Below are 24,782 nucleotides of genomic sequence, written 5' to 3'. Positions count from 1 at the left end.
TGCCCTATGTACTCCCTGTGCACTTGCAGTTCCTTTCATTTGTGTATTATTTAAGCTTCATTTATTCATCAGTTTAGCAGGCTCTTGGCAACCATGTCATTAAGTAATGATGAGGTAACACTACTACCAGGACAGAAAACATGTCAGTGATCAAGTTCTACATGATTTCTTTCTCTGGCATAAACTCACCTCTCTCTCTGGTATAACAGGTGAGTGCCATGTCCCTTCTTATTTGTGTCCTCTTCAGACATTCCCATCTACCCAATTTTTCTGCACATGGAATTGTCATTATGACTCCAAGTTATTACATCACTTCTCCGTAGCCCCTTCCTGCCATGGTACTCAGCATTTTGAAACACTGGTAACATTTTTATTCCAAACAAGAGTCAACTAGAAAATAAACATAAGGGACTGTTCAGGGCTACAGGCTTAACCATCTAGTCAGATTTTTCTGTATTGAAGCTTTCATCACCCTGTGAAAGAGCCACATGCTGAAACTCTACTTTTGAGAAGGACAAAGAAAAGCACTTGGAAACGAAACTTGGTTTAAAGGTTTGTGTAGTGTCTCCAGACTGGGAGGGTGGGAAATGCCGTTCCTCACTCCATTCACAAAATACAATGGGTTTGAGTCAAACCTGCACAGTTTAATAGGTGGCACCTGCCCAGCCCTGCTGTCTACAGCCACATCTTTATACACTCAGTTTCTACTGCCATTACTCTTGGAGGAGTATTGCCTACATAAAACCAGAGTCAGGTCCTAAGGATTTATCCCATAACAAGTCAAAAGAAAATAAAAAACTCCAGCAAGCATGCCTCTGCCTATGTTTGATGATGTTAAATTTTCTAGTCACAGTCAACCGATCTGCAGCTTTGCAGGGTTGAGGACATCTCCTGGTGATTCCTGGTTTGGTTTCTGCTACAGCATATTATGCAATATATATAAGGTATATTTATGTCAGCTGGTTTCAGCTCCCGTGTAAACACCAGAATCGTTCTGAAACATATGGGGCAGTCACACTGCACCCATACTGATAGGACTCTGGAAGAGGAAATCATAAATTGAAAACCACAAATGATGGCTAATTAGATTTTACATTTCTACTAAAAATAAGCACTTTCAGGCATAAAAGAATCTTTTTACAGCAAAAACACTATCTGATAATGAGCATCCTTAGGTAGTCCCAGAGGAAGAGGGCAGCTTAGCTTTTAGACACAGGGGAAAGGGAAAAATGACAACTCTTATGTTTTTTGTGATATTTTTATTAGTATAATTTTTTAATGAAAAAACATCAGAGCACTTATAAAGCACTTTGCAACTTCAAAGTGCCTTATAAAGCTTTTTTTTTATATTTAATCCTTCATAAAAATCTGTCTTTGTAATAGCACTCTCTAACAAATATCATGTCCATTCTGCAGGTAGGAAAACCAACACAGCAAGCATCAGCAACCTTCCCAAAACTGTAGAGAAAGTGAAGAGCAATGCTATGACTCACATATTAGGCACACCTTACTTAATTTCCGTAATGAAACTGCTAGATCTCAGTTTCATCCCTTTAAAAGTTTGAAATATTTTCAATAATTTTGATGCAAAAATCCAATTCAATTATTTAGATGTCTTTCTAAAGGTCATTTGGGAACTTTGTTTCCAAGTTACTGATTCACTAGATCTCTGGTAAACATAGTGAATTTGAATTCTGTGTTTCAGTATTGTCAAAATATGCAAATAAAGTATCTTTCTGAGAAGAGATTAAAGTTTTTTATCAGTTGAGCAAGTCTGGGAAAACAATTTCTATGAGCAGAACAGGAACATACTGTGCTGCCTGTGACATGTCTTGAAATTCAGGTTTTTTATTCCTTGTTCTCAGCCTGACTTAGGCAAAGCACAGGGACGTGGTTTCTTCATGTGAAAACTGGGAACAAAGCTATTTCTTCGATTCAAAAATAAAACTCCACTCTAAACAAGAGACACTTTTGGCAGCTCTTGAACCAATTATTTACAAGCTCCACTTCTGATAATTCAGGCATGAGTCCTTTTCCCACATCACAACACACAAGTATCTTTTCATTTCACTGCACTGCTGAGCTTGGGTCCTGTTTGCCATCCTGGCCCTTCTTCTCACTCCCTCTGCAAGACCAGTACTAGTTCAGCAACCTTATTTCTTTCCTTCTTCTGCTGTTGTCCCACATGCCCCTCTAGGTATACAGCTGCCTCAGTTTGCTGCTATTTTAATACAAATCCCAGCAAAAAAAGCCTCTGTGACCAGACTCACAAAATTCAATTCTCCATAATTTTAAGAAGGCAAATCCATTATATCATTCTCAGCACTATTCTGTCACCACATGCTCAGAAGAGAAATGAAGAGGGGGAATCCAAGAAACTTCTCTTCCACATTTTCTCTTTTTGAGCTTCTGCACAGAGACTTTGCCTCATAATGGGACATACCTAGTACTATGTGAGACACAAATGAATTAATGCTGTAGGACAAGGATTAGTTACATACATTGCTGAGGGCATTGCTGATGTAAAATGATAAAATTTAAATCCTGTAAAAACAGAAAAAATAAAATTTCTGGAAATGTAAAAGGCCTCTTCCTGTACACCTGAATCCAGAAGCCAGAGCAAATCAACAGTGGGTGACAAACAGCATTTTATTACCCTTCCTGATAATTTTTTCCTGCATGGTGCAGTAGCTGTATAAATATTTAAGTATATGTTAAGTGCGTATATATATATACTTAACATGCATTTTTTATACATATATATATATATATATATGTAGTGGAAGATGGCACGAAGTTTTCTCCTTCCCTCCAGCCACAGCAAATATATGGGACTATCAAATTTCCAGTGCCATGGGGAAAGCTGAGATTTTTCCTTTTACAGCAGCCTTTACTCACAAAGGTGTTTGGGAAAGAAAGGTGACGCAACAGATCCATATTTCCATCAGCAGCCAACTGCACGGAGGGTGCCAGCAGACCTGCACATTAACTCTCTTTAACTGGGGTGCTGCAGGCCTGGGTTTTAGTCTGGCCTCCCCAGACACCTTTCCTTCATTGTGGTCCATAACTGCAAGGGAGACACCAACCAAGTGACACTTCCCTTTCCATCTGCCTACGATTCTGCTACTGTCACTCCTCCTGGACAGTCCAGGGATTGCTCCAGCATATTCATCAAAAGCAATACTGATGTTTCTCAGTATAAAAGTTAAACTTTCCACTACCTGTTAAAAACAAAACAACAAACAAAGCCCCAAAGAAATAAATAAACAAACAAACAAATACCAACAAAAAGGCTCCAAGGGATGAACTTTGTCTCACTCAGGTTTGCACAACCGATCATTTGTTGTTTGCACTGTGCTAGAAGTCAGGTTCAAGCAGAGGCCTGGACCCTGGTGTGCTGGGCTGTCTGCAGAAAGAGAGCATTAAAAAACTCACCTCCCATGAAGTAAATGAGTTGTGAATGGAATTAAACTTCCCAAATGAAGAGATACCAATTTGTATCACCATAAAAAGCAGAATGAATATATACGATACTAAAGAAAAACATTAACTGACAAAAATACACATGACAAGGGAAAAGATCATTAATGTGACCAAGATACCGCTACATTTCATATCCTAAGCGGAGAAAACACCGACATGCAGAAAATAACCCTTCATCCTACACAGGTGTCATCTGATCCTTTTTCCTTTCCCACAAAACAAGAAGTTTCTGTAAAATTTCCCCCGTTTTCTACCTACTTATCTGCAAAAAATGAAGATTGAAAGCAGTAGCTTTCAGGCTCTACCTGTTGTTTCCTTTTAGCTGTGGAAAAAAGAAAGCAGAAAAAAAGAAAACCTGAATAAAACATTAAAACAAAGGCTTTTGTGAAGCTTACTTGCAGTTTTGAGCATGCTCCACTCTCGAAGACCGTGTTTCCGATCGAAGGCTGTCCTGAAAAGGACAGGGCAGGCACGAGCAACTTCAGACACACTTCATAAAAGACACGGTCTATCGGGCATTTCAGAAGCAAGTTGCTATCCTGTTCCCTCTGACTGGGACTGAGTAAGCTGCAAGAGTTCATGTCCTTGGAAACCCTGTACTGTGTATTTACTCCTCCAAGCCTGGGTGCAACATCTGGGAAAGCATTTTGGAGGGAATGGGAGTAGAGAGGCCTTTCTCGCCTTCCATGCCACTGCAGGGCTACATATCGTAGACCACAATCATGTCTGAGACCTTAGATGAACTGGAGTTCTTTGGAGGTAGAATATTAAGCACTAAATGGTTTGCTTAGAGAAAATTTTGTTCTGCGTAATGAAATTATCATTATTCCCTCGTGCCACACACAGACAAAACACATATGCACCCCATATTTACAAAGTCAAGGGGCACTGTTGCAAATATTTTTCATAACCTAGAGACTGCAAGCAATCACAGATGCAATTAGACTCGCTTTCCCATCAAAGGGCCTTGGAATAACCACGTGGGCACTCTTCCATATCGGCACAGCATCAGACCTACAATGCAGAGTAATGACTCCCCGTGTGCAAGGTGAATTCAGAGCTCGCAAAATGTGCCAAAAATGAAATCATTTAACTTTCCACAGAGCGGCTATTGGAAGAGAACTGGATGTACAAGCTGCTTGTGGTATGGACACCTGCCCGTAAGTAGCTGGACTCAGACTACTATCTCACTACATCCAGAGGTTCCCACTGCTGAACATCACCTTACTAGGCTGTGGTGGCATTGGTGAGCCTGCCTTTATACCCTGGTCCATATTGTACCAGCAGACATTTGCTTTTAAATATATTTCTGTCCTGAAATGTGAACCCCGTCATATCAATGGGAATAGGCTGAGGCTTCAGCTGAGGCTTCAGTAGCCCCATTTATTAAATAACCTGTGCAACTTTTAAATAGAAACTGCATGAAGAAAGAGCAGAAAAGCTAGAAGTGAAAACTTCTATGAAATATACTGGTTTCCACATTGGAAAGCTCTACTGTTTATTGAAACCGGCAGTAAATTTTAAACACTAAAAGAAAGTATCTCTTAAAAAATAAAAGCATCACCCAATACAAACAGAACCTCCTATTCTACTTAAATTCATTTTTAAATTGGCTTTGTTTATTTAAATTCCCAGTTTCTGGAACAACATGTGAACCTGCTGTTGCAGCTTTTTTCACCCGACAGATTTACGTGGAGGAGGGATTGCTCTGGGATAAGGGCCCAGGGAGCACGTAGAAAAACTGGCCTTTGAAGAGTGAGTCTGGAGCGGAGGTGACAAAGAGGTGTTAATTTTGAAGTAGGCCAAAGATCTACACAGTTCAAGTCAAATCCAGAAAGATTATTTTAAAAATGTTGTTTCCTCCCAATATTTACCTACAGAAAGGATTACAAACCTGTAAATATCTCTCTGGAACTTATAGCTAGCAAAAGGCATTAAACAGACCTTTAGAAAACAACAGGTAATGAACGGAGTTTTAAAACCTACAGAGCAAAAATAACTTTTTTGGTGCCTATGATTTCTTAAGTCCGCTCTGAAATTGCTCAAAGGAAAATGTGAACAAAGACTAATGACAGGGGCCCTTTCATATTAAAATAATATATGGAGCAACAGTGAGTGAGAGGAATGCAATGTTTGAAAAAGCACAGACTAAATAAAACACCCATGTACTCACTAGCCCTCTCTCCTCTGGGGTGGTGTCTCAATTCAGCTATAAAGGAACATCTCGGGAAGGAAATGCTGTCATTTTCTCAGGTACAAAACCGTATGTCAGAGATGTTTACTGTCTCTATGTAACACTGCTGAAGACCCTCTGACACTGACAAATAGGCTTCATTACATCTGTGGCAAAGGTATTTGCTCTCATCTCTCAGGAATGATATAGGCGTTGATCAAGGACAAAGCGCCAAACACTAAAAAATTCATTTGGCCTGGGGGATATATTCAGCCTGCCTCTGTAAGTGCCTAATGAAGCAGCCGCATCTTCTGCAGCAGCAGCACTGAGAAGAGTGATTCAGACCTGGTGCTGGTTGGGTCTCACTGATGAAAAGTAGCAGTTGCAGCCCAGTATCTGAGCCCCACAGAAGGTGCTCTGGTTACAGCCTTTGCCCTCCTCCACCCCTCCGAGGCAGGAGCAAAGCCATGGCTGTGGATATATGATGCCCTATGCTCATGGACTAAAACCATTCCCACTTCATGCCAACTGGAAAGTCCCAGGCTTTTGCTGCCATTGACCCCAGAAAGATACTCTGCCACATTCCTCTAGAAATTTGTAAGTAATGACTCAAATAAGGTTGCACAGAAATAAAGAATGCTCATTACTCCTACAATAAAAGAAAAGCCTACGGAGGTGAGAGACAGGGAACAATCAGTTCTGTATCAGCTGTTGTAAAATTATGTCCCACATAACCTTGAAGCAGGCATCTTCTTTCTTTATTCACTTCTTCAGGATGATTCACACTGTTTTAAACTCCTTGGGCTTTTCCACGTGGTAGGAGGGTAGCCACAAAGAGCTAGAACTGGATTTAGCTGTGAGCAAATTTAGATGTGAAATCCAAGACAAATCAAATTTCCTTTTAAATGACTATGTAGTTGGTTAGATTTCTCAGGTCTCAGTCCCCGTGCTAGGAACTGCTTTGGGACACATTCACACCCCCCAGTGTGCTCTGCATACTTAGAAAAAAGGGAAGAGCTTTAAATCTTCTCCACATGTACTATCCATTATACATGTTTCAGGTCTCTCTGTTCTTTACCAGGCCCCCTAACAGACAGCATAATTTGCCTCTTCAATTTACATAATATGCCTCAAATTTACATGCTCTCCCTATTTAAGAGGAGACAGATGATGTCTATGAAAACTGGATCATGATATGCAAAGGTTAGCTTTGGTACCAAGAGGCCCACAATTCAGGTTAAAACAGAATACTCCACACTAGGATTTGCAGACTAAGTAGCCTGTGGATGAAAAGTGAAAGTAGCTTTTAGCCATGTGGTCAGCCAGTGGGACACTTTGTCCATGACCAGGTGCACCACCACATGCGTACGCTGGGACATCGCCCACAGCCAGCAGCCACTGCCCTGCAGTGTCTCTGTTGGCAGCCAAAACCTGCCATCTTTTGGTAATCATGCTTTTCATTATTTAATGCATTAATAAGGCAACTGTAATCAGTATGAATAAAAAAGGGTTTGTGTGGTTTTCGTATGATCACTGTCATCTATCCAAAAGATGTTTTCACTTTCTAATGTCTCCTTTGCACTGTTATGGCAACTAGCCCAAAGGGTCCTGGATGTTTGTTTTTGTTTTCTCGCTTCTCTCTCCCTAAAACAGGCTCCCCTGTCCTCTCATCTTTCCATACACACACTTTATCCACAACTACTATGTTGATTGAGGCTATAATGAAATGTATTATTTCACCAGAGACTTTAGTGCCTTGCATTTGACCTGATAAATGGTGTGACCATAAGGCTTTGTCATGCTGCTTTCACCATATCTAGCCTATGAACCTATTTTCATTAGTTACAGATGACTGAAAAATAATGACAAGTCAAGTGAAATTTTGCAGGTAAATTGCAAACATTTTTGACCACTTTGCAGCTTTCCACTGACATTTCAGAAACATCCATCCAACTTAAGAGGAGGTCAAGATGTATGTTCTCAATTTTATGGCACGAAAATATCTGCTTGCTTTTTGCCAAAATAATGAAATTATTTAACGCATTTTACAGTTTTCATGGACCCATGATTTCCAGCTTCACCAACTTCACAGATCAGTTATTAAAGTCTGTTTTTTATAACCCACATCAGCCTCTCAACAGAAGGCATGATTTGACTCTGATTTACATAAAACATATCAGATTTTCATCATGTCTCTTCAGAGGGAGCAGAATCTGTACATCTTTCACAAACCAGGCCTAGTAGAAAGCAAACAGCAATTCATTAAGGTAAATTTAAACATTTTTAGAATGAAATTTTGATGGGGGAAAAAAACACAGTGGAAGGAACCAGTACTACTTAGTCTGCAATACTCAGCTGTCCTACTGGAAGCGTCAATGGCAACTTTAGTACCACCTAAAAGGCCTGAAATAGCCATTACATATCATAAAATAACGCTATGGTTGTTTCCATCTTCAAAGTAAAAGCAGCAAACTGAGGAAGGTGAGTCCCACGAGGACCGCATGGGCGCAGACCTCACTGGGAACAGCAGTTATAACTCTCCCCATTCCCGGAGCCGACATCAGCACCTATGCTGAGTGCAACGCAGACATATGCAGGCTGGGAATGCAACCCAGGGCTGCTGGTATTCTCATTTTTAAAGATTACTAATTTGTAGAGTCATACATTAGTAATTTTCTTTAAGTTCACTGAAGCAGAAACTAACTCAACACAACTCCAGTGAGCCAATTTCTCACAGTTTCTCCTTGCGGAAAGAGTTGATAAACCTGAGCTGCGAGATTGCCTGTGAGCCCCGAAGGCTCTCCATCACACCCGATACCTCCTGATAGCTTTATTTGACGATTTGGCAAAACAAAACCAAGAAGCTGATACTAGAAAGAGAAATTTAATACCAGTGCTTGTGATTTATGAAATGTTCTAGTACAGGTTTCACTTGCAGTTTTTCTAGTTGGAGAGATGATACGTAATTCAAGCTCGCCCCCCAGTGGACTCCATGCCCACACCAGTACACTAAGTTTTGAGGACACTGGTGAGAAATATTGGGGAGCTAGACAATAGCATACTTAAAAAAACCTAGGAGTTACTCGAAGAGAACTAAATGCAGCTGTTATTGTCTATAATATTTTGTTTCCATTTTTAATTATAAGAGGTATACCTTCCAACCAACCAAGTTGTTCATCCTGTCAAAATACTGCATTGTTTTTCCTCCTGTATCCAAATGACTGTGAATGTTTTAGTGGCTATGCATATACAGTAAGTGAAAAAAAACAATAGTTCTCAAACACATCCTGCTTAGGTAAATGATTGTCAGCAAGATCAGCCTGCCTAAAGAAAAAAAAAAGTCCTGATTATGCAATGCTAAGTTTCTGTGATCTTTTCTCAGAAAGTTTCCTACTGAAACTTGCTCACCCTTGCGTGCATAGCTGTCATACTTCATTTATATTTATCCCAAACTGCACTAATTACTGTGGGTCATATGTGAATAATTAACTTCTTTTGCCTGAAGCAAAAGTAAAGGCCAAGATAAAAAAAGGTAAGATGAGATTAATACACAGAGTACGCTACATGTAAGTCTGAATACACCAACTTCTTACCAAGACCTGAGAAGTGTTGTGTAAAACACATTGAATTTTAACAGCATGACACAGATTTTCTCACTGGATCCATTGGCTAAATTCAGTGCTCGCCTTCTCTCTCGAGTGCACTTTACTTCTTACATTGCAGCAGGCATGAAGACATGACAATATAAAGCAGTTAACAGCTGACATTTAATAAAGGTTTTTGATTTGATATTATTTTTCTTTTCTCCCTGAAGGAATAAACCAACATCCAACATGACTGCAAAATACTTCAGGAAGCTGCCTTTTGGGGTGGGGATTCATTTCAGCCAGCTAACAGCCTGGTAGGTACCTGGGCTTCCTCTGTATTCAGCAGTGAAAGAAAAGCACCTTCACAAGCCAATCCCTGGGCCTACCTGAAGAGGGAATAACGTGCCCCAGAGGTGCCAATCCCTCTTCTCTGACTACCCAGAGATCCCAGACAGATAGCATAGCCTAGACACCCAGCTGCCAGGGCACCAAGGCTGGGGAGATGGATCCTACGATTACAGCAGGTACAGAAACTCCCTTCATGCTGCTGGAGAGTTACAGCTGCAAAAGCTGTAATTACCAACACCATTTCAAGCCTTCAGTGCCTAGTTTTGAGCACCCTAAGTGCACAGCCTGAGATTCAGCAGTGCAGAGTATCTAACACTGAGGGTGCGCTACCCCAAGCACTGGTCTGCCATGAGATCACTCATGAATTACAGACTCATGACAAATGTGATTCTCAGTGTTTTCAAACATCATGGTAGAGAAGAGCCTTCTGTATATCTGGGCTAACTTGGGTGCGACATTTCTGAGGTTGTTCAGATCTAGTTTTGTAACTCAGCTCCTTACATGATGCTTGCTTATGTTCCTGGGCTGGTTGCCAGTCTTGCAGGCTAGAAAAGAGTGACCTCCCTGTGGTATAAGCAAGTGAAGTGGTATTTTTGGTTCAAACCTAACAGTCTACTGTTTTCATGCCTCTGCTGGGCTCTCTGCCTTCTGATCTGCTACAGCCATATAATGCTCAAAGGGTGATACAGGCAAGACTAGGGAAAAAACTTAGAAATCAGGGCAGGGAGAAGGAAAGGGACAGAATAGGGTTAGATTGGGATAAAAGAAGTAAAACAAGAATGACAGAGAACAAGGTGAGAGGGTAAGGATATATAAAATGTATCAGAAGGCTAGGGATGGAAGACCACATTGAAGACAGGAAAGAATAGGGAAGAGGAAAAAAGAATTAAGACAAGACATGATAAATCAAGAGAGAGGAGAAGGCACAAGCATTAATGGGAAGATATGAAGAAACTAGAGTAATTGTCCTGGAGGGAAATGTAATGAAATTCCCAGATCACCAGAAAATTTCCACTGTTTAAGGAAGGGACTCTTACCTTACAGAAATTGGTTTAGTAGGGGGTATTAGGATGGAGCCTTGTTCAGTATTCCTCTCAACAAAAGTCCTACCAACCAAAAGACATATTGGAAAGAGTGATGGAGACGTGGCCTCATGTGAAATGGAGAAGCCATCACTTAATTTTTTAAAATAATATCTCATACTCTTTAGAGTACATCACACCACAGAAAGCGCCAGCAGATTCTCAGCAAAGAACAACGTGCTACATGCTGGATAAACACCATCTTTTCTCCAAGGAGTTACAAGAATGCTGAAGTACATTAAGAGCAGAGAGATCAATAAACTTAATTTAAGCAAATCAGCAGCAGAGTAAGGAACAGCACTGAAACTCAGAGCGTTCTGTCCACTGCCTTTCTAGCCATCCAAGCAATCCCCTTTTAAATTGTTCTCGGTGACTTCAAATTGCTGGTGAGTTTATCCACAATAAAATTACAACAATTACACGTCATTGATTCAGCTACCCTTACATGCCTGTCACATAGACTAATAACAGCCCATAAAGTTAATAAGGACACCACGTATTGATTAAGTGTTAAGTAGTATCATCACTGAATGGGACCCAGCTCATCAAGGCACCTCTCCTGCATCTCTGTTGTAGGGACCTAGTGCAACCTATTCTCATATAATGACCGACTTCCCTCTGCAGTATGTGGTAGGTGCCTCTGAAAGCCTCCAGAAAGAAATACTGAGGTCTTGAGTTTACCCTTGAATTGAACTGAAGGCATTTAGTGGCACCAAGCAATTCAAAGGCTACATCTGTAAAAGCAAATAGTAGCTCAACAGGAGGTCTGTAGAGTGAAAAAAATGGTGCTGAAGATCCATGTCCACACTATATGCTCTTCTTGACGGTTTTCTTTGGACTAGCTCTGGTTAGTCCCAAGCAATGACCACCCATTGTTCACTGAAGCACAGTAGGTGTGTCCCTGGAGGCCACTTTTCTGTTTAGTTTCATCTGAAAGGAGCCTGGTTTGTGCTGACACTGGTCTTGTGCTGTGAAGTGGGGATCACAGGGAAGTTCAATTCAAAAGCACACTCTTGATCTGCACCAGAACACCAATGCTGGTGCACTTGCAGACATATCTGTTATTTAGGTACAGGCCTTTGGCTCTTAATGTAGGATAATGAATTCAATAGGTCCTAAATTAGGCAGAAGGGAACCTGCTTGGCTTAACCACGGTACACAGTGCCAGCAAAGTCTTACCTGTGTGCGTCCTCCTGTGAGCCTTCAGGTGGGAACTTTTTGTGTATACTTTGTTGCATCCCTCAAAGTCACACCGATGGATGCGCCGCTTCCTGGAGTCTGGAGACTCAGACCTTCTCTGACGCCTTGTGCTCTCAATACTGAATGGTGAAATTGAACTAGAAGACAGAACAGAAGCAAAAAAATTAAGAAAGAGCATGGTGTATATCCTGGGTCCCAAAAGATCAGCTGTAACGTATCATTGTGCCAGAAGTGACCTTAACAATTAATTAAATACTTCTTTTTCTACAATGTAGTCCACAGCACATATTTGAAACAATCTGTGCTTGAACTAGAGTGTATTTTGCAGCATGAAGTAATTCAACTCTTGATTTAGAAGCGCTTATTGCCAGAGAAAACACCACGATCCTTGAAATACTGCTCCAATAATGAAGTAGCCTGACTTTATCTGAGCTTTATTTCTATTTTACACGTGTCTAGATCCAAGCGCACTGAACCCTGCTTTCTAAACAACTTTATATATAGCCTCTATAATTTCTGTTTGACAAGTTTAAATAGATAAAAATCCTGAAACCTTTTATAGAAAAGTGTTTCCAGTACCCAGATCTGGACTATGGATCCTCAAGTTTGGCCAAACACCTGTTGTTTGCTTGCGTACAGATTGCTAACAGATCCGTATCACCCTGCAGCAGCGATTTTTCCATTTCCTTATTTAACAATTCTCAATCTATCACCTGCAAGTCAATGAATTTTACTTTCTTTTAGACCACTGATAAATAAAAAGTTTATTAGCACAGGGCCAGTGAACAATCCCTACAGAAATGCAAATGGTCATCGAAGATACTCCATTTACAGCAACGTCCTAAGGCCTATCAGTTGTCCTAATTTTAAGCAATTAAAAATATAATGTTGAAGTCACATTGCTTGAGTTTCTAAATACAGTGCATACTGAGGCTAATACTTGAAGAAAGCCTGCTACAACAATGCACTTGCCTCAGTTAGATAAACCTGTGTCATAAACTATTATCAAGCTGGAATACCAAGATCCAAACCCTCATTGACTTCCATTAATTATATTACCCAGCAATAAATCATTATTAATTGATCGCCTTATCAACCCCATTATGGTTATACTGCACAGCAGTCACGTTCACCTACAGCTATAGTAGCCTGTTTAGCTACTTTAAGTACTGGAACACCATTGGCCTTCTTCAAGTTTCTGGGGCTTCCCCCACATTCCTGGGTTTATTGACATTTAAGGTAAATGATCTAGAGATTCGTCAGCCAGCTCTTTTAAACTCTTAGTTTAAAGTTCTCAGTTCTCCTGAAAGAATTTGTGACTGTCATATGAAAATGAATCGGAGGAAAAGAAACTGAATCTGATCACAAAAAGAGGCACGAATCTTTGGGGAAGCTAAGATACTGAGAAAGGCATTTGAAAGAACCACTGATGTTGATGCATCTGCTGAGAAGCTCCTGTGTCAACACCAATCTGCAACCTTCTGTTACAATAGCCGCTGCTATTACAGCTATAGCTTTTCTGGAAAAAAACTTCACTTTTAGAGATTTCCAGAATTTGCTGAGGACTATTTATATTGGGTTAAAACTTTGCATAAAGCATCTTGCACTGTTAGCATGTGATTTCACTGATGTTCCAATTCTCTGCATTACAAATCTTTAAGCCTTGAATTAATGGTAGTCCAAGTGCCACATTTTTCTCTTTGTTCAAATATTTTTACAGTACAACCCTAATTTAAAGCAATATTTAAAAAAAAATGGAGTACTCTGTTTCTGACAGCCCTCTTTTTCTCTTAACACTTGATATATATTCATATTTAACCTTCAGGCAAAGAGATTTTCCAGATTAATTATTTTTGCCTATAATACAATATGTGTAAACGGGTGTGCGGGGAATTTCTGAAATGGAAAAAGAAATGGACAGACAGTCATAATATCAACATTAACTAGCAAAAAGTAGTCCCTAAGAGAGTAAGACACATCAGCACTAACTATATGACAAGAATACAGATATGTTTAGCTGTCACAGAAATGGCTTAGGAATTGCATGTAAGCATCTGCATCTCAGGGCAAATAAAAGTCTTGGGTTAGATGTTTCACTGAGAACCGTCTTGCTACTCCAGTTTTTTTTTTTAACTATCCCACCAGCTAAAATAAAAAGCAAACATGTAAATCTGTTCATAAAGCTCAATACTGAAGGTACAAAATCCAGTGCTCAAGACCAGAAAATCTTTATCTTTAAAAATAAATATCTGTGCATCATTTTTGTGTGAATATGATTTATGAGCCATCTTAAAAGCCTATTTTGTAACAGGGCGTTCAGATCCTGGACAGTACAGCCAGTTTAAATGGGAGGAGGATCAAGCTTATAAGGCTGCTGCAACTTCCAGCCCCAAGACAAAGCAAGCCTTAAGCAGAGTCAGCACCTTGTAAAAAGCTATTTGTCATATACAAGAAAGTGACCTCGTTGCTGGGAACTGCTCTGTGCTTTCCTGGGTGTTTGTACAGGAGAGGGTGGCATAAAGCAGTACCACGAAGGTGGCACACGATCAGTGCTGCTGCTTCTTAACTGGATTGTTCCCTCTTTCTAAAATGCAAAGCATCCTACCTATTCCACGCCAGGGAAAATAACCGAGTAAACCACACAAGGCGACGTGCATTGCCACCATCCCCTGGGAGCTTCACAGCCATCACTTGCTCAGCGTTACCAACTGCTGGAACCAGCAAATGTAACCTCATGCCTTCCCTTTGCAGCAGTGCAGGCTGAATGACAAACTAACCAGCAGAACAGACTCACGTGGCAAGTGAGAGCACACCTCCAAGGTGATCCTCCTCTGCCACTCTAACTCCCATGGCACAGGGGGACCCCCCAGTGCAGACACGCTCACTGGTGGAAAAGGAGCCAGATCCTACCTGATACCACCAGCTTTGTTTTAGCCTTACAAAAGCTGTGTGACTTTTAAAAATGGAGATACCACAGGAAGCCCTAAAAAGAGCACAAAGCGCTTTTTTGAGCTTCCTGAGGTTAGTCCCTCTCACAGGAACTTTCAGTTGATTTGCTGATGTTCTTTCCCTTGGCCATAGAGCAGTGAAGGGACACCCTCCTTTTTCGCAAGCAATTTCTACAAAATACCCTCACTGACTACACAGACATAAAAAAAGTCCTCAAAACCATGTCTGGGGCCTTTTAAAGGCCACAGGAGTTCTGCCAGGTGGCTCTGGTCAGCACAGGGCTCCAGAAACTACTGTTTGATGGCACCACAGTGGACAAAGACTTTGAGAATGGACATGACAGGGAACTCACAGGTATTTATTTTTTTTTACTGAGTTTTTTCTTTTGTTTATAATGTATTTAAAATCACATAAATTAAATAAATTAAAACAACAACATATTGTAGCAGCCTCTTTTGACCATAGGTGTCCCTCACAGACTGCCCAGAGTGAAGACCTGAAAACACGTCAGCAGCCAAGAGCTGCCAGGGTGCCCAGACCAGGAGCTGCCAGTTCTTCTGTTAATGGCCAAGATCTCAGTCAGCCTTTAAGGCTCAAGGTGGGGTTTAGCAATAGGACTGACACCAGATGTAACATCCCAGCAAAACTGCAGGATGCCTCAAATTACTGCCAATACACCAAGTTTGAAAGAGAAATTAACAAAGAAGAAAACTGGGTTCTGACCTGTCAGCTGGACATTTATTTATTTGCAGTTTGTTATTTCTAAAAACTGTAAAATTTCTATGTTAGTGTAAAAACTGTTACACTAACAGAAATCCTGGGAGACTGCTGGCTGCCTCCATAAGCAGCTGCAACACCTGTGCTCAGTACTGCTCATAGGGGGAAAATGAATGAAACCAATGTGAGCATTTACGGTGATTTACAAAACTTCAGCTGTGTTATTTCCAGCTAGAAGTGAAAACACGCATCTGCAACTCACGCATGGCCAAATGCTTGTCTCTGATGAAAAAAAGTCTGCAAAGTAAAACAAAGACTGGGGCTTTGCCGGTAGATGGCCATCAAGTTCTGCTGAACATGATCTGCGCTGCATGTGAAGGGGATTAAAACAGCCCTGTTAATGCGGGATTATTTCTCCTTTCTACGGTTGCTGCCCATGACCTCCTAGGTGTTTCGCCTCTGTTCTACATACAGACTGTGAAAGGCCCTTAGGATATGCAGTAACACTGTTAAACGCAGATGTAGCAGGTCTTTTTATACCAATCCTGTTGTCTTCTAAGCAATATGCAGAGCAGAGCTGCCCGGGGAGCATGGTATGTTTATTAAAGCCTTGAACTGTGTTCAGTGCTGCGACACGCCAACAACATGCCATGCAGTGACAAGTTGCTGCGCACTGGCTGCTCCCCACAAACAGCCTGCTCATGTGCTCTCACCCTGTGGCAAACATGCAGTGTGTCGGCCACCAAAGGACGAGTTTCCTGGTGCTGCCAGCAAGGTGGGCAAGAGCTGGCTGACACGGCCAGCATGGAGCTGCTGATGTGCAGCCAGCCACGCTTCGCTCTTTGCTGTACAAACCCAAACAGTGTCGCAGTGTTGTGTTTTTGTCCTTGTGATTGCCACCTTTACTCTTCCTTGGCCCCTCCGCTATGAGCTCAGGCTCTTTGGTTATATCTCCTGCCTGCCTCGCAAAAGACCTCATGGAAAACACACTGACCCAGGGCAAACAGGTATAGACCAGCTTGTGTCCAAAGTCCCCCACACCTTACCATACGTCCCTCCTTCACAGCATTCAGAATATACTACCTTCTTCCCTAGCTGGCCCTGTAGTTAAACAAGGGACTTAAGGCTGCACCTTAACATTAGTCTACGGCTGTGAAAAACAGACGTTAACTTCACTTCAGGGTGAGACCCAGGCACATATCAGCTGTGTCTCCTCCATGCTGGCTACCACGAGAAGGAAAAACAGGCTGGGCTCAGTGCCGTGTGGCATCTGCTTAGCCCGGATGAGGGGCTTGGCAGGCCAAAGTGTGCCCCACAAGGTGGGCATAATGCGAGCTGTGGCCCTCTTGTGTTTCTCAGGCTCTGGGCTGTTGAAGGACGTGATTTGGCTAAGATAGCATACCAGGACAGTCCTGCTCCAGTTGCTTTCCCTTGTGTTGGCACTGGCACTTGTCTGACTGCAGGGAGACAGTTCAGGGACCCACAGTAACGAAAAGTCAATTCTGCAAAAAAAACCTGAGCCGCTTGCTTGCTTTTGCTGGTTTAACTCCCGAAATAGTGGAGTCTGCCAAGTACCTGCACTGACACATGGGAGAGGATGGGAACCCGTGTCCAAGGGTTAGGGGCGTGTCATCACCCCCTTCAGTGGCAACTAGCTGTGATTACCACCAATGCCGCAACTTCCATGGAAATTTAGAATTTGTATGAAGAAATCAAGAATGTGGACATAAGCAATCAACACAAGGAACAACTGGAAAATCCAGCTTTCGCTCCACAATGAAGCTTATTCTTGTGATACTTGTATATATAACACACACAAAAATAAACACATAAACGGATAGGCTGAAAGCGAAAATTGGGAGATATTACCATGCTAAATACTTAGGAGGTGACAACATGCCTTGGCAATACAGGATAGAACCAACAGGCCAACATTCATATCTCACCCTCAGGCCAATTTTGGACGTCCAGATATTTACAGTTTTTCTTTGGTTTTAAAGGGAAAAAAGATAAAAATATACGATATTCAAATATAAAAATAGTGTATAAATTTAGCAATGTGAATCTTTGCTTTATGAAATACGAAAAGCTTCTGGGCCAACCTGTTAGTCGTAGCAACTAAAACTGCAGGCAAATGAAATAAAAGCAGAAAACTAGAATATCACATGTCTGCATTCAGATGGTAATGAGCAGCTGAAGAAAATCCTTGGACCTCCAGCATTTGCTCAGCAATCAAAGGGAATCTGGGCTGCAGAAAGAAACATCATGGGTTTTGGCCACTTAGCATTTACAGAAAGTAGAGCTCTTAAGTGAATAACTATGGGCGCTAAGTCGAGCTTTCTCCATTATTTTTGAAAATCTTGGCCTTTGGATCCAGTGGTGGGACAGCACCCCCTGAGCACATCGAGCAGCACGCTCAGGCAAACCCACAGCAGCTGTCTGTCCTCCTTTGGGTGAAGCAGGGCAGTAGTGACCGCAAGCAGCTCACAGAGCAGCTCCCTGCCAAGGACAGTCAGAAGCAGAGACGACCGCTGTCCCAATGCCTTTGCTTGGCTCCTTTGGCACATTTCTGAATCGAGTGAACATGTGCACAGCAGCACACCACTCATTCAGCGAGCTAATCTCACTTACGATAAAGTATCTTCTTTCTGTTAAGACCTTCAAGTTTCAGATGCTAACAGGCATGACATGGGTACACTGTGCGTTTTTGAAAAGGGGAATTGAACCACGTTTCCCAGTCTCCAGCTCTCCATTACTTTCTTTTGTAGTAGCTTTTCACATAACGTAATTGCATTTTCTGATAGCTCGTATAATGTTACCTTCCCACTCAGGATATTGGTGAAAGTATCCTTATAAACACTACATATTAAACTGTAAAGAAATATGATATGGATTATTTTTCATTACAGTTTATAAAACTTCACCTAGTAGTGAGATGCCAAAATCATGCTATATAAAAACATAGTAGTTTTTTTCTTTAATATGCCTAAATATCAGTGTAGACTCCTGATAAAGTCCTCCCCTCAAATATTTAGTCACTGCTTTTTAATACAAAGTTTCTACTGTCTCCTGTTCACAGACTAACAGATGCACATGCATATATACATAAGTATTTTTTCTCCTCTTTGATTCTTAGATTCTAATTAATATTTCATGAAAGGTAAACAGCTGCCTTAGGAATGTTAGACATTAGAACATATCAAGCAGTACTTAAGGTGATCATAAAAAGAAAATACATACTACTCTTTTATTAGTGGTAGTTACTTCAATCAGTGTACTTTAAGGTGATGTTATACTGGAAATTATACTTTTTTTGTCAAGAAAGAAAGGAGAAACTTGGCAGCATACACAAACAGTACACATATTAAATGGGAAAAATCACATGGGTAAACAAGACACAGATAAGACATGATTTGAATACATTTGGTTCAGGAAGTGCCTGAGCTGGAGATGGTGGGAAATCGCACTGGGAGCAGATGGTGGTAGGAGCATGGTAAGTTTGCCCTGTTACACTCTGTCCTAGGTGTCCACTGCTGGCTGCTGCCAGAGGCAGAGTCCCGGGCAAGAGGATCCTCTTCTGCGGCTCCATTCAGCCATTCCTGTGCTCTTACATCCCTGTCCTGGGTGGTCAGCAAACAAAATACCCTGCACATCTCTGACCACAACTTCATCTGCCGTATTTATTCCTGCTGAGACCAGCTAAAGTTACTTGAACTGTTGAGCTGCCTTGTAATACTCAAGTGTGTTACAACATCTCTCCGGCTGTGGTGGAACCGAAAGCACGACTATACATGAAACAAACTTCTGGCAGAGGGAAAGAGCTTTGGGGTCTGCTAGGAAAAGCACTGATGTCAACCATGGCATGCATCCTTACCTAAATTATCCATCACCTCTGTTATCAGCTGTGTTAAGCTGAGACATGAGAATGAGACAGTTGCCTGATCCTCCTGATCTGTGTTTGTGCTGTGGGACCCAGGAGCACTTTGCGCTCTTAGAGCAGTGCTGTCCTGGGGTGTATCCCAGCTCCATTCTGGGCTGAGACCCAAGTACACACCACATTCTCCTCTTTCACGCCGTTCTTCTGTCCTGGGTTTCTAAGGAAAGGAAGCGGGGCCAGGAAGTATCTATGACATGCTCCAGCACGTCCCCAGATCTGATGACTGGAGGACTGGTACTGCAAAGCACACTTCCGATAGAGAAAACCTATAAATCAAGCCTAAGATGAACTCTGGAATGCCACTAAAAAAACCCCCACACCAAAACTTATCATCTATTTTACCCTTATCATTGACCAAGCAAATTTTACCCTATATTGTGTAAAAAAGCAAAGGAATTACATGTTAACTATCTTGCACATAACCATTGCCTACATAATTAAAATGTTTATTCCTGGTTTTGGGAAAGTTCACAGACATATGACAACTTGCACCACCTGCAGATCCTGCTGTAAGAACCAGAACCTGGGCCAGCCTCTAAGCAGAGACAAACTTACTCCTGCACAACAACATCCAGCCATAGCCAAGCATGGGCAACAGCAGCTCCTGACCAGTGACACCCCTACTGAATTACTGGGCTGCCACTTAACAAAGACAAATTTCACATTTCTCTTAACATGGCAGGACATACAGAACTTGTTTCTACCTGTAAAAGTTTTAGAAACATTTGACAGTAAGGCTATGATGTTTCACACATGTACAAAATACTTTCAGCAATTTTAAACAATTCTGCTTCATTGCTCTCTGTCTTTCCCTTGGTTTGGATACATGGACTCACATTAGGTGAGACACTTGTCCTTATATTTTGCCATAGATTTTGAGATAACAAATTACAGTGGTTGTTTAAATCTGTTTAGGAGGTATTTTTTTCTAACACATGCAACATACAGAAGATGCATGGCTGCATCACCAACAATTTCAGCTTGTCAGGACAGCTGAACAAAGTGCAAAGACTCCTCTGGATGCTGAAGCCCACGTTAACACCTCTTTTTGTAACATGCTGCATTACCATGGAATAAAGAGTAATAGAAAAACTCAGCTGGGGAGGGACCTATCAACCTTCTGCTCAGCAGGGTTAACTTCAGAGCTAGATCAGATTGTTCATGGCCTTGTCCTGTTGAAGTCTGAAAATGTTCGAAGGTGGAAGAAAAATGGGTCTCTCTGGGCAACATGTTCCAGTGCTCAGCCACACTCATGTTCTAAAGGGAATTTCTAACGAATGCTCATTTTTTCTAAATAGTTCCTACATAAATGTTTATATTTATAAATACAGATATCTACACATTATAATGAAAGATAACCAAGTGGCCATGAGCTAATGCAAGTCTGAATTTATTTCTTTTTTAAAAAAAATTAGCATATTTTTCTTTAGCCCAATGGTCATCTGAGCTGAAGGGGAAATCCATGAAAATAAGGAAACCTCAAGCAGTGGGGTAAACGTATCTTCACAACGAACTTGCAGATGGAATAAAGTACCTGAGCAAAGGACTGTTCTTTGGATCTGAAGACAAAGCATTGTACGTCTTCCAGAAACCCTGTATGCCAAACGTGTTTGATGCACGCTAATTCAGGCCTGGGAGCCTAACCTGGTCTAGCAGAGAAAAAGCATCTTATTTCACCCCCTCCTTTCAGAGCTGGCAGAACAGCAGTGATCATTCACGAGATCTCTTAACGCACCAGCCATCCTAATGCTCCTTCCAGACGGAGGCTGCATCAATGCCGTGTCTGTTCTTTCTTTTTTGTACCCTTTTAGAAAGAGCAGAAAATTGGGTAACTGAGTACCTCCAGCTCAGCTTTGAGAGCACAGGGCCCTGCTTTTTACCTTTCCTGTTTCTTTCTGATTCATATTTTTCCTTCATGTTTTTCTGGCAACACATATGCAAACAAGCTACAGCAATACTGGTATTCTCAGCAGAGGAAATTAAAAAAGGGAAATAAAGACTACTCTGTTGGAGACAGAGGCTGAGCTGAAATTTCCAGCATGGAAATTAGATAAGTATGTACATATTCACGTCTTTCACCTTTGTTCTGGTTACCTGTAGAAGCAGCACAGACACTTTACTTACTAGTGCAGGACTCCCTGCACGTTGTACCTTGCTTTCCAGATTTTACTTTCTTCTCATATCTCTAATTCTGATTTCTCACACCTGTGCAGCACAGTAGTCAGTCCCAATGTCTGTACCATGATGACTCTTGCCTGTGCATCCACCTCTTCTTGTTGGTCAGACTAACAAATGTGGAACTGATGACCGCAGTGGTGATTAAAAATTCCCTCTTCTGTATCCTTAGCTGACAAAATTGTCACATAATGTCTTGCCAGGTCAGTGACATTAAATGAGGACATTGCATCCACTGGGACTGAAGCTCATGTGAATGACCTTTTCTTCCTTCCTTTTCAGAAGGTTTATTATTCGTAAGTTACATATTTGATTACCCTGGATACCCACGTATAATGCAGTTATGGGTGTTCATCTGCCATATTCTGTGTCACCAAGCAGATTTTGGTAACTGCTAAATAGTTGACTCCATTGAAGTGTACACTTTGGTGCTTATATATATGTAAAGATAACCTGCCACCCCCAATAGAATGTCACCTCAAAACCCCAATTTTATATGCCCCACAGCCCTCTAGAAGCTCCCTCAGCTCTAGAAGCTGAGAATATACATTGCAAAGAATTAATCTATTGCAGAGATAAAATAAGTATCATACCTATTTGATCTGGCTAGGAAAAAAATGGACTAAATAATTTAATTCATTTGGGGACAAAAAAGTTACTGAGCACAAGATCGTACTTCAGGGATCTGGGTTTCTTTTTCTAAAACTACTTTCTAATTGATAAAGTTTGAGATTTATGTTTGGGGTTTTTTTCTCCTTCCAGAGCACCCTCTCCTATTGAAAGGAATTTTTTACAAAAGAACATAAGAAATTATTCCATAAATCAAAATTGTTACTATACCCCAGAGGCCATACAGATTGTGTTACCAAGCATTTTCGTTAACAATAAGGAATCCTGATGTATTTATGTTATACAAGAAGCTAGCTTTTCTATTCAATATGCTAACTTGTACCTGGCTTTACAGTCTGGCATGTTGATGAAGTACCTCTTAATTTAGATTACAAGATACTTGCTACACCTTTTTTGCTGTTTTGTGTTTGCAAAGCAAAATAAGTACAGTGAGGTCCAAATCCATGAACAGAGTATTAATAAACTACTGCAATACGAAGAAACCCCACTACCTCTCCTTGCATCTGTGGTTTTACACACCTACTTATAATATAGTCTCACCTGAAAACCAAGCAATGTTCTGGGCTTCACCGGGTCCAGCTCCTCTGGCTCTTTTCCCAGGAACCGCAATTTCTTTTATCTTCCTGCCTTATATTTTCCTTCTCTCTTCCCTCAGACTTGCTGCCACCTCCCCAGCTGGGAACTGCCTCTCTAGAGAATCACAGGGCCAGGTTTTGTCACTGAGTAAGATATTTACATAGGCAGAAATTTATATAGTTGCAGTATCACCATATTTGCTGGTATCTGTAAGATTTCTAGTGGCTTCATCTGCACACCGTGATAGAAAACGTCCTTGAAAGTTGTAGAAATCACTCAGCCTTAAAATTTCTGAGAAAGAGGAACCCATGACTACCATCTATGAGCTACAAGAGTTACGCTATCTTTTTACTGGCCTTGCACAGATTGGTTGGACCATGTGGGGCAACCATTCCTTTTCTTCTCTCCATCGCTGAAATCAACCTGATTTCCATCCAGTGAATGCTCAGCCTGCACTCTGAGTAACTGCAGGTAGGCAGAGTCTTCCCACTTGCAATTAATTAGGCAACAGAGCACTTACCTACTTTTCACACATACCAAAAAGGCAAATTTCCACAATTCCTTGTTTATCTTTACAGCAGTCAAAAAGATATCCAGCTTGGATGTGTGCCTTGGAAAAGTCCAGCACAGCTGCCATTGTCTTCAGTGGAGTCAGACAAATGTTCTCCCAACAGAAAAAGGAAACCAGAGTATTGTGGATTTCATGAATCGGGTCTTCTTAACACTTTCTCACCAAGGCAGCACTCTGTTTACGATCTCAAGTGCTCATGGGCAGGGCAAGATTTGATTAAGAGCAAAATTTCTTCTGTAGGCAGACTGCATATGGCCATAAGGTACATTTTGTACTAAGAAATCTAAGGAAATATGTCTTTAACAGATCTGTTTGTCACATCAGAAATTGCTCCATTTGCACTCAGAGTACAGTCTATATTCTTCACAATAAATACCCCATAACACTTTTTCAAGAGCATTGGTTAGGCTGGTGGCCAAACAGCTCCAGTACTCTGGGCTTCACTGGGTCGAGGTGGCTGTGTGGGCTTGCTCTCAGGCTCCTCCACTTGAACAACGAGGTGGTTCTCACTGTGGCTATTCCCTGGTCGGAAAAAACTACAGATGCCTTTAGGATAACAATATTCTTCTTTAGAAAGGCAAGAACAAAATCCTGATGACTTTTTGTCATCAAAGTAAAGGGTCAAGATTTCACCCTATGCATGCTCTAGCCCTGCTAAGGCAAAATCAGACTGAGGACTTGGCTGGTTATATTAACTGTATGTGAATTTATAGGAAAGTTCTCATGCAAGGATTTAAACTGGGTAAGATTCAAATGAAGTTGCTTCTTCAGGTTTTTGAAATGTGACACAATGCGTTCTCCTGATAAGGAATGCTTTCCCACTGGCTAAAGGGTATATGCCTCCCTTTGGGATGTCAAGTATTCAATTATTTGAGGGAAATTATTCTGCTATTTCCAACAGACATTGAATGTTTTGTTCAGAAAAGGATAAAAGCATACAAAGTTGAACAAGCTTTGCAACTGTCAGATTTTTGACCCAGCTCTTCCCTAAAGACTTGCAACAGGCAAAACTGCATATTTGCAGGCTTTATGAAATAAATTTTATTTAACTTCATCCCACAAGAATTATTTAGATAAATATTTAGAAACAATGCTACCCAGCAAAAGAAAGAGAATTCATAGTCATATAGTTTTGTAGTTAAATGAACACTTTTTCACAGGGGGTTAAATAGACACTGTTTTCAGATTAGCACACTTTTTCCTTTGATTCAAAAATGCCTCGGGGAGGAGGGAAGGAACTCAGTTTCCATCCATGCAGAAACATCACCCAGTCACCAGCAGGATTTCTTGCAGATGCCTTAGAAACGCATATCAGACCTCCTTCATCTGCATGATACTCCTTGTCCTATTTAGT

The 24,782-nt window shown here is 41.2% G+C and overlaps 1 protein-coding gene across 13 annotated transcripts in view; it reads right to left on the bottom strand.

Annotated features, from left to right (window-relative positions):
* Window positions 1-24,782, bottom strand: part of KLF12 (KLF transcription factor 12) — a 249,685-nt gene that overhangs the window by 14,711 nt on the left and 210,192 nt on the right. For 11 of the 13 annotated variants that reach the window (XM_069802555.1, XM_069802556.1, XM_069802558.1 and 8 more), the window contains one exon: window positions 11,853-12,010. In XM_069802555.1, coding sequence (XP_069658656.1) covers window positions 11,853-12,010 — 158 coding nt within the window. Of the gene's footprint in view, window positions 1-10,628; window positions 10,698-11,852; window positions 12,011-24,782 lie in introns of all 13 variants that reach the window. The other 2 variants (XM_069802557.1, XM_069802564.1) reach the window with 1 other exon arrangement.

Source organism: Haliaeetus albicilla, chromosome 15, assembly GCF_947461875.1.
Source record: "Haliaeetus albicilla chromosome 15, bHalAlb1.1, whole genome shotgun sequence".
NCBI lineage: Eukaryota > Metazoa > Chordata > Aves > Accipitriformes > Accipitridae > Haliaeetus > Haliaeetus albicilla.
Note: the sequence above shows the minus strand (reverse complement) of the source record. Positions and strands in the feature narration are given on the sequence as shown.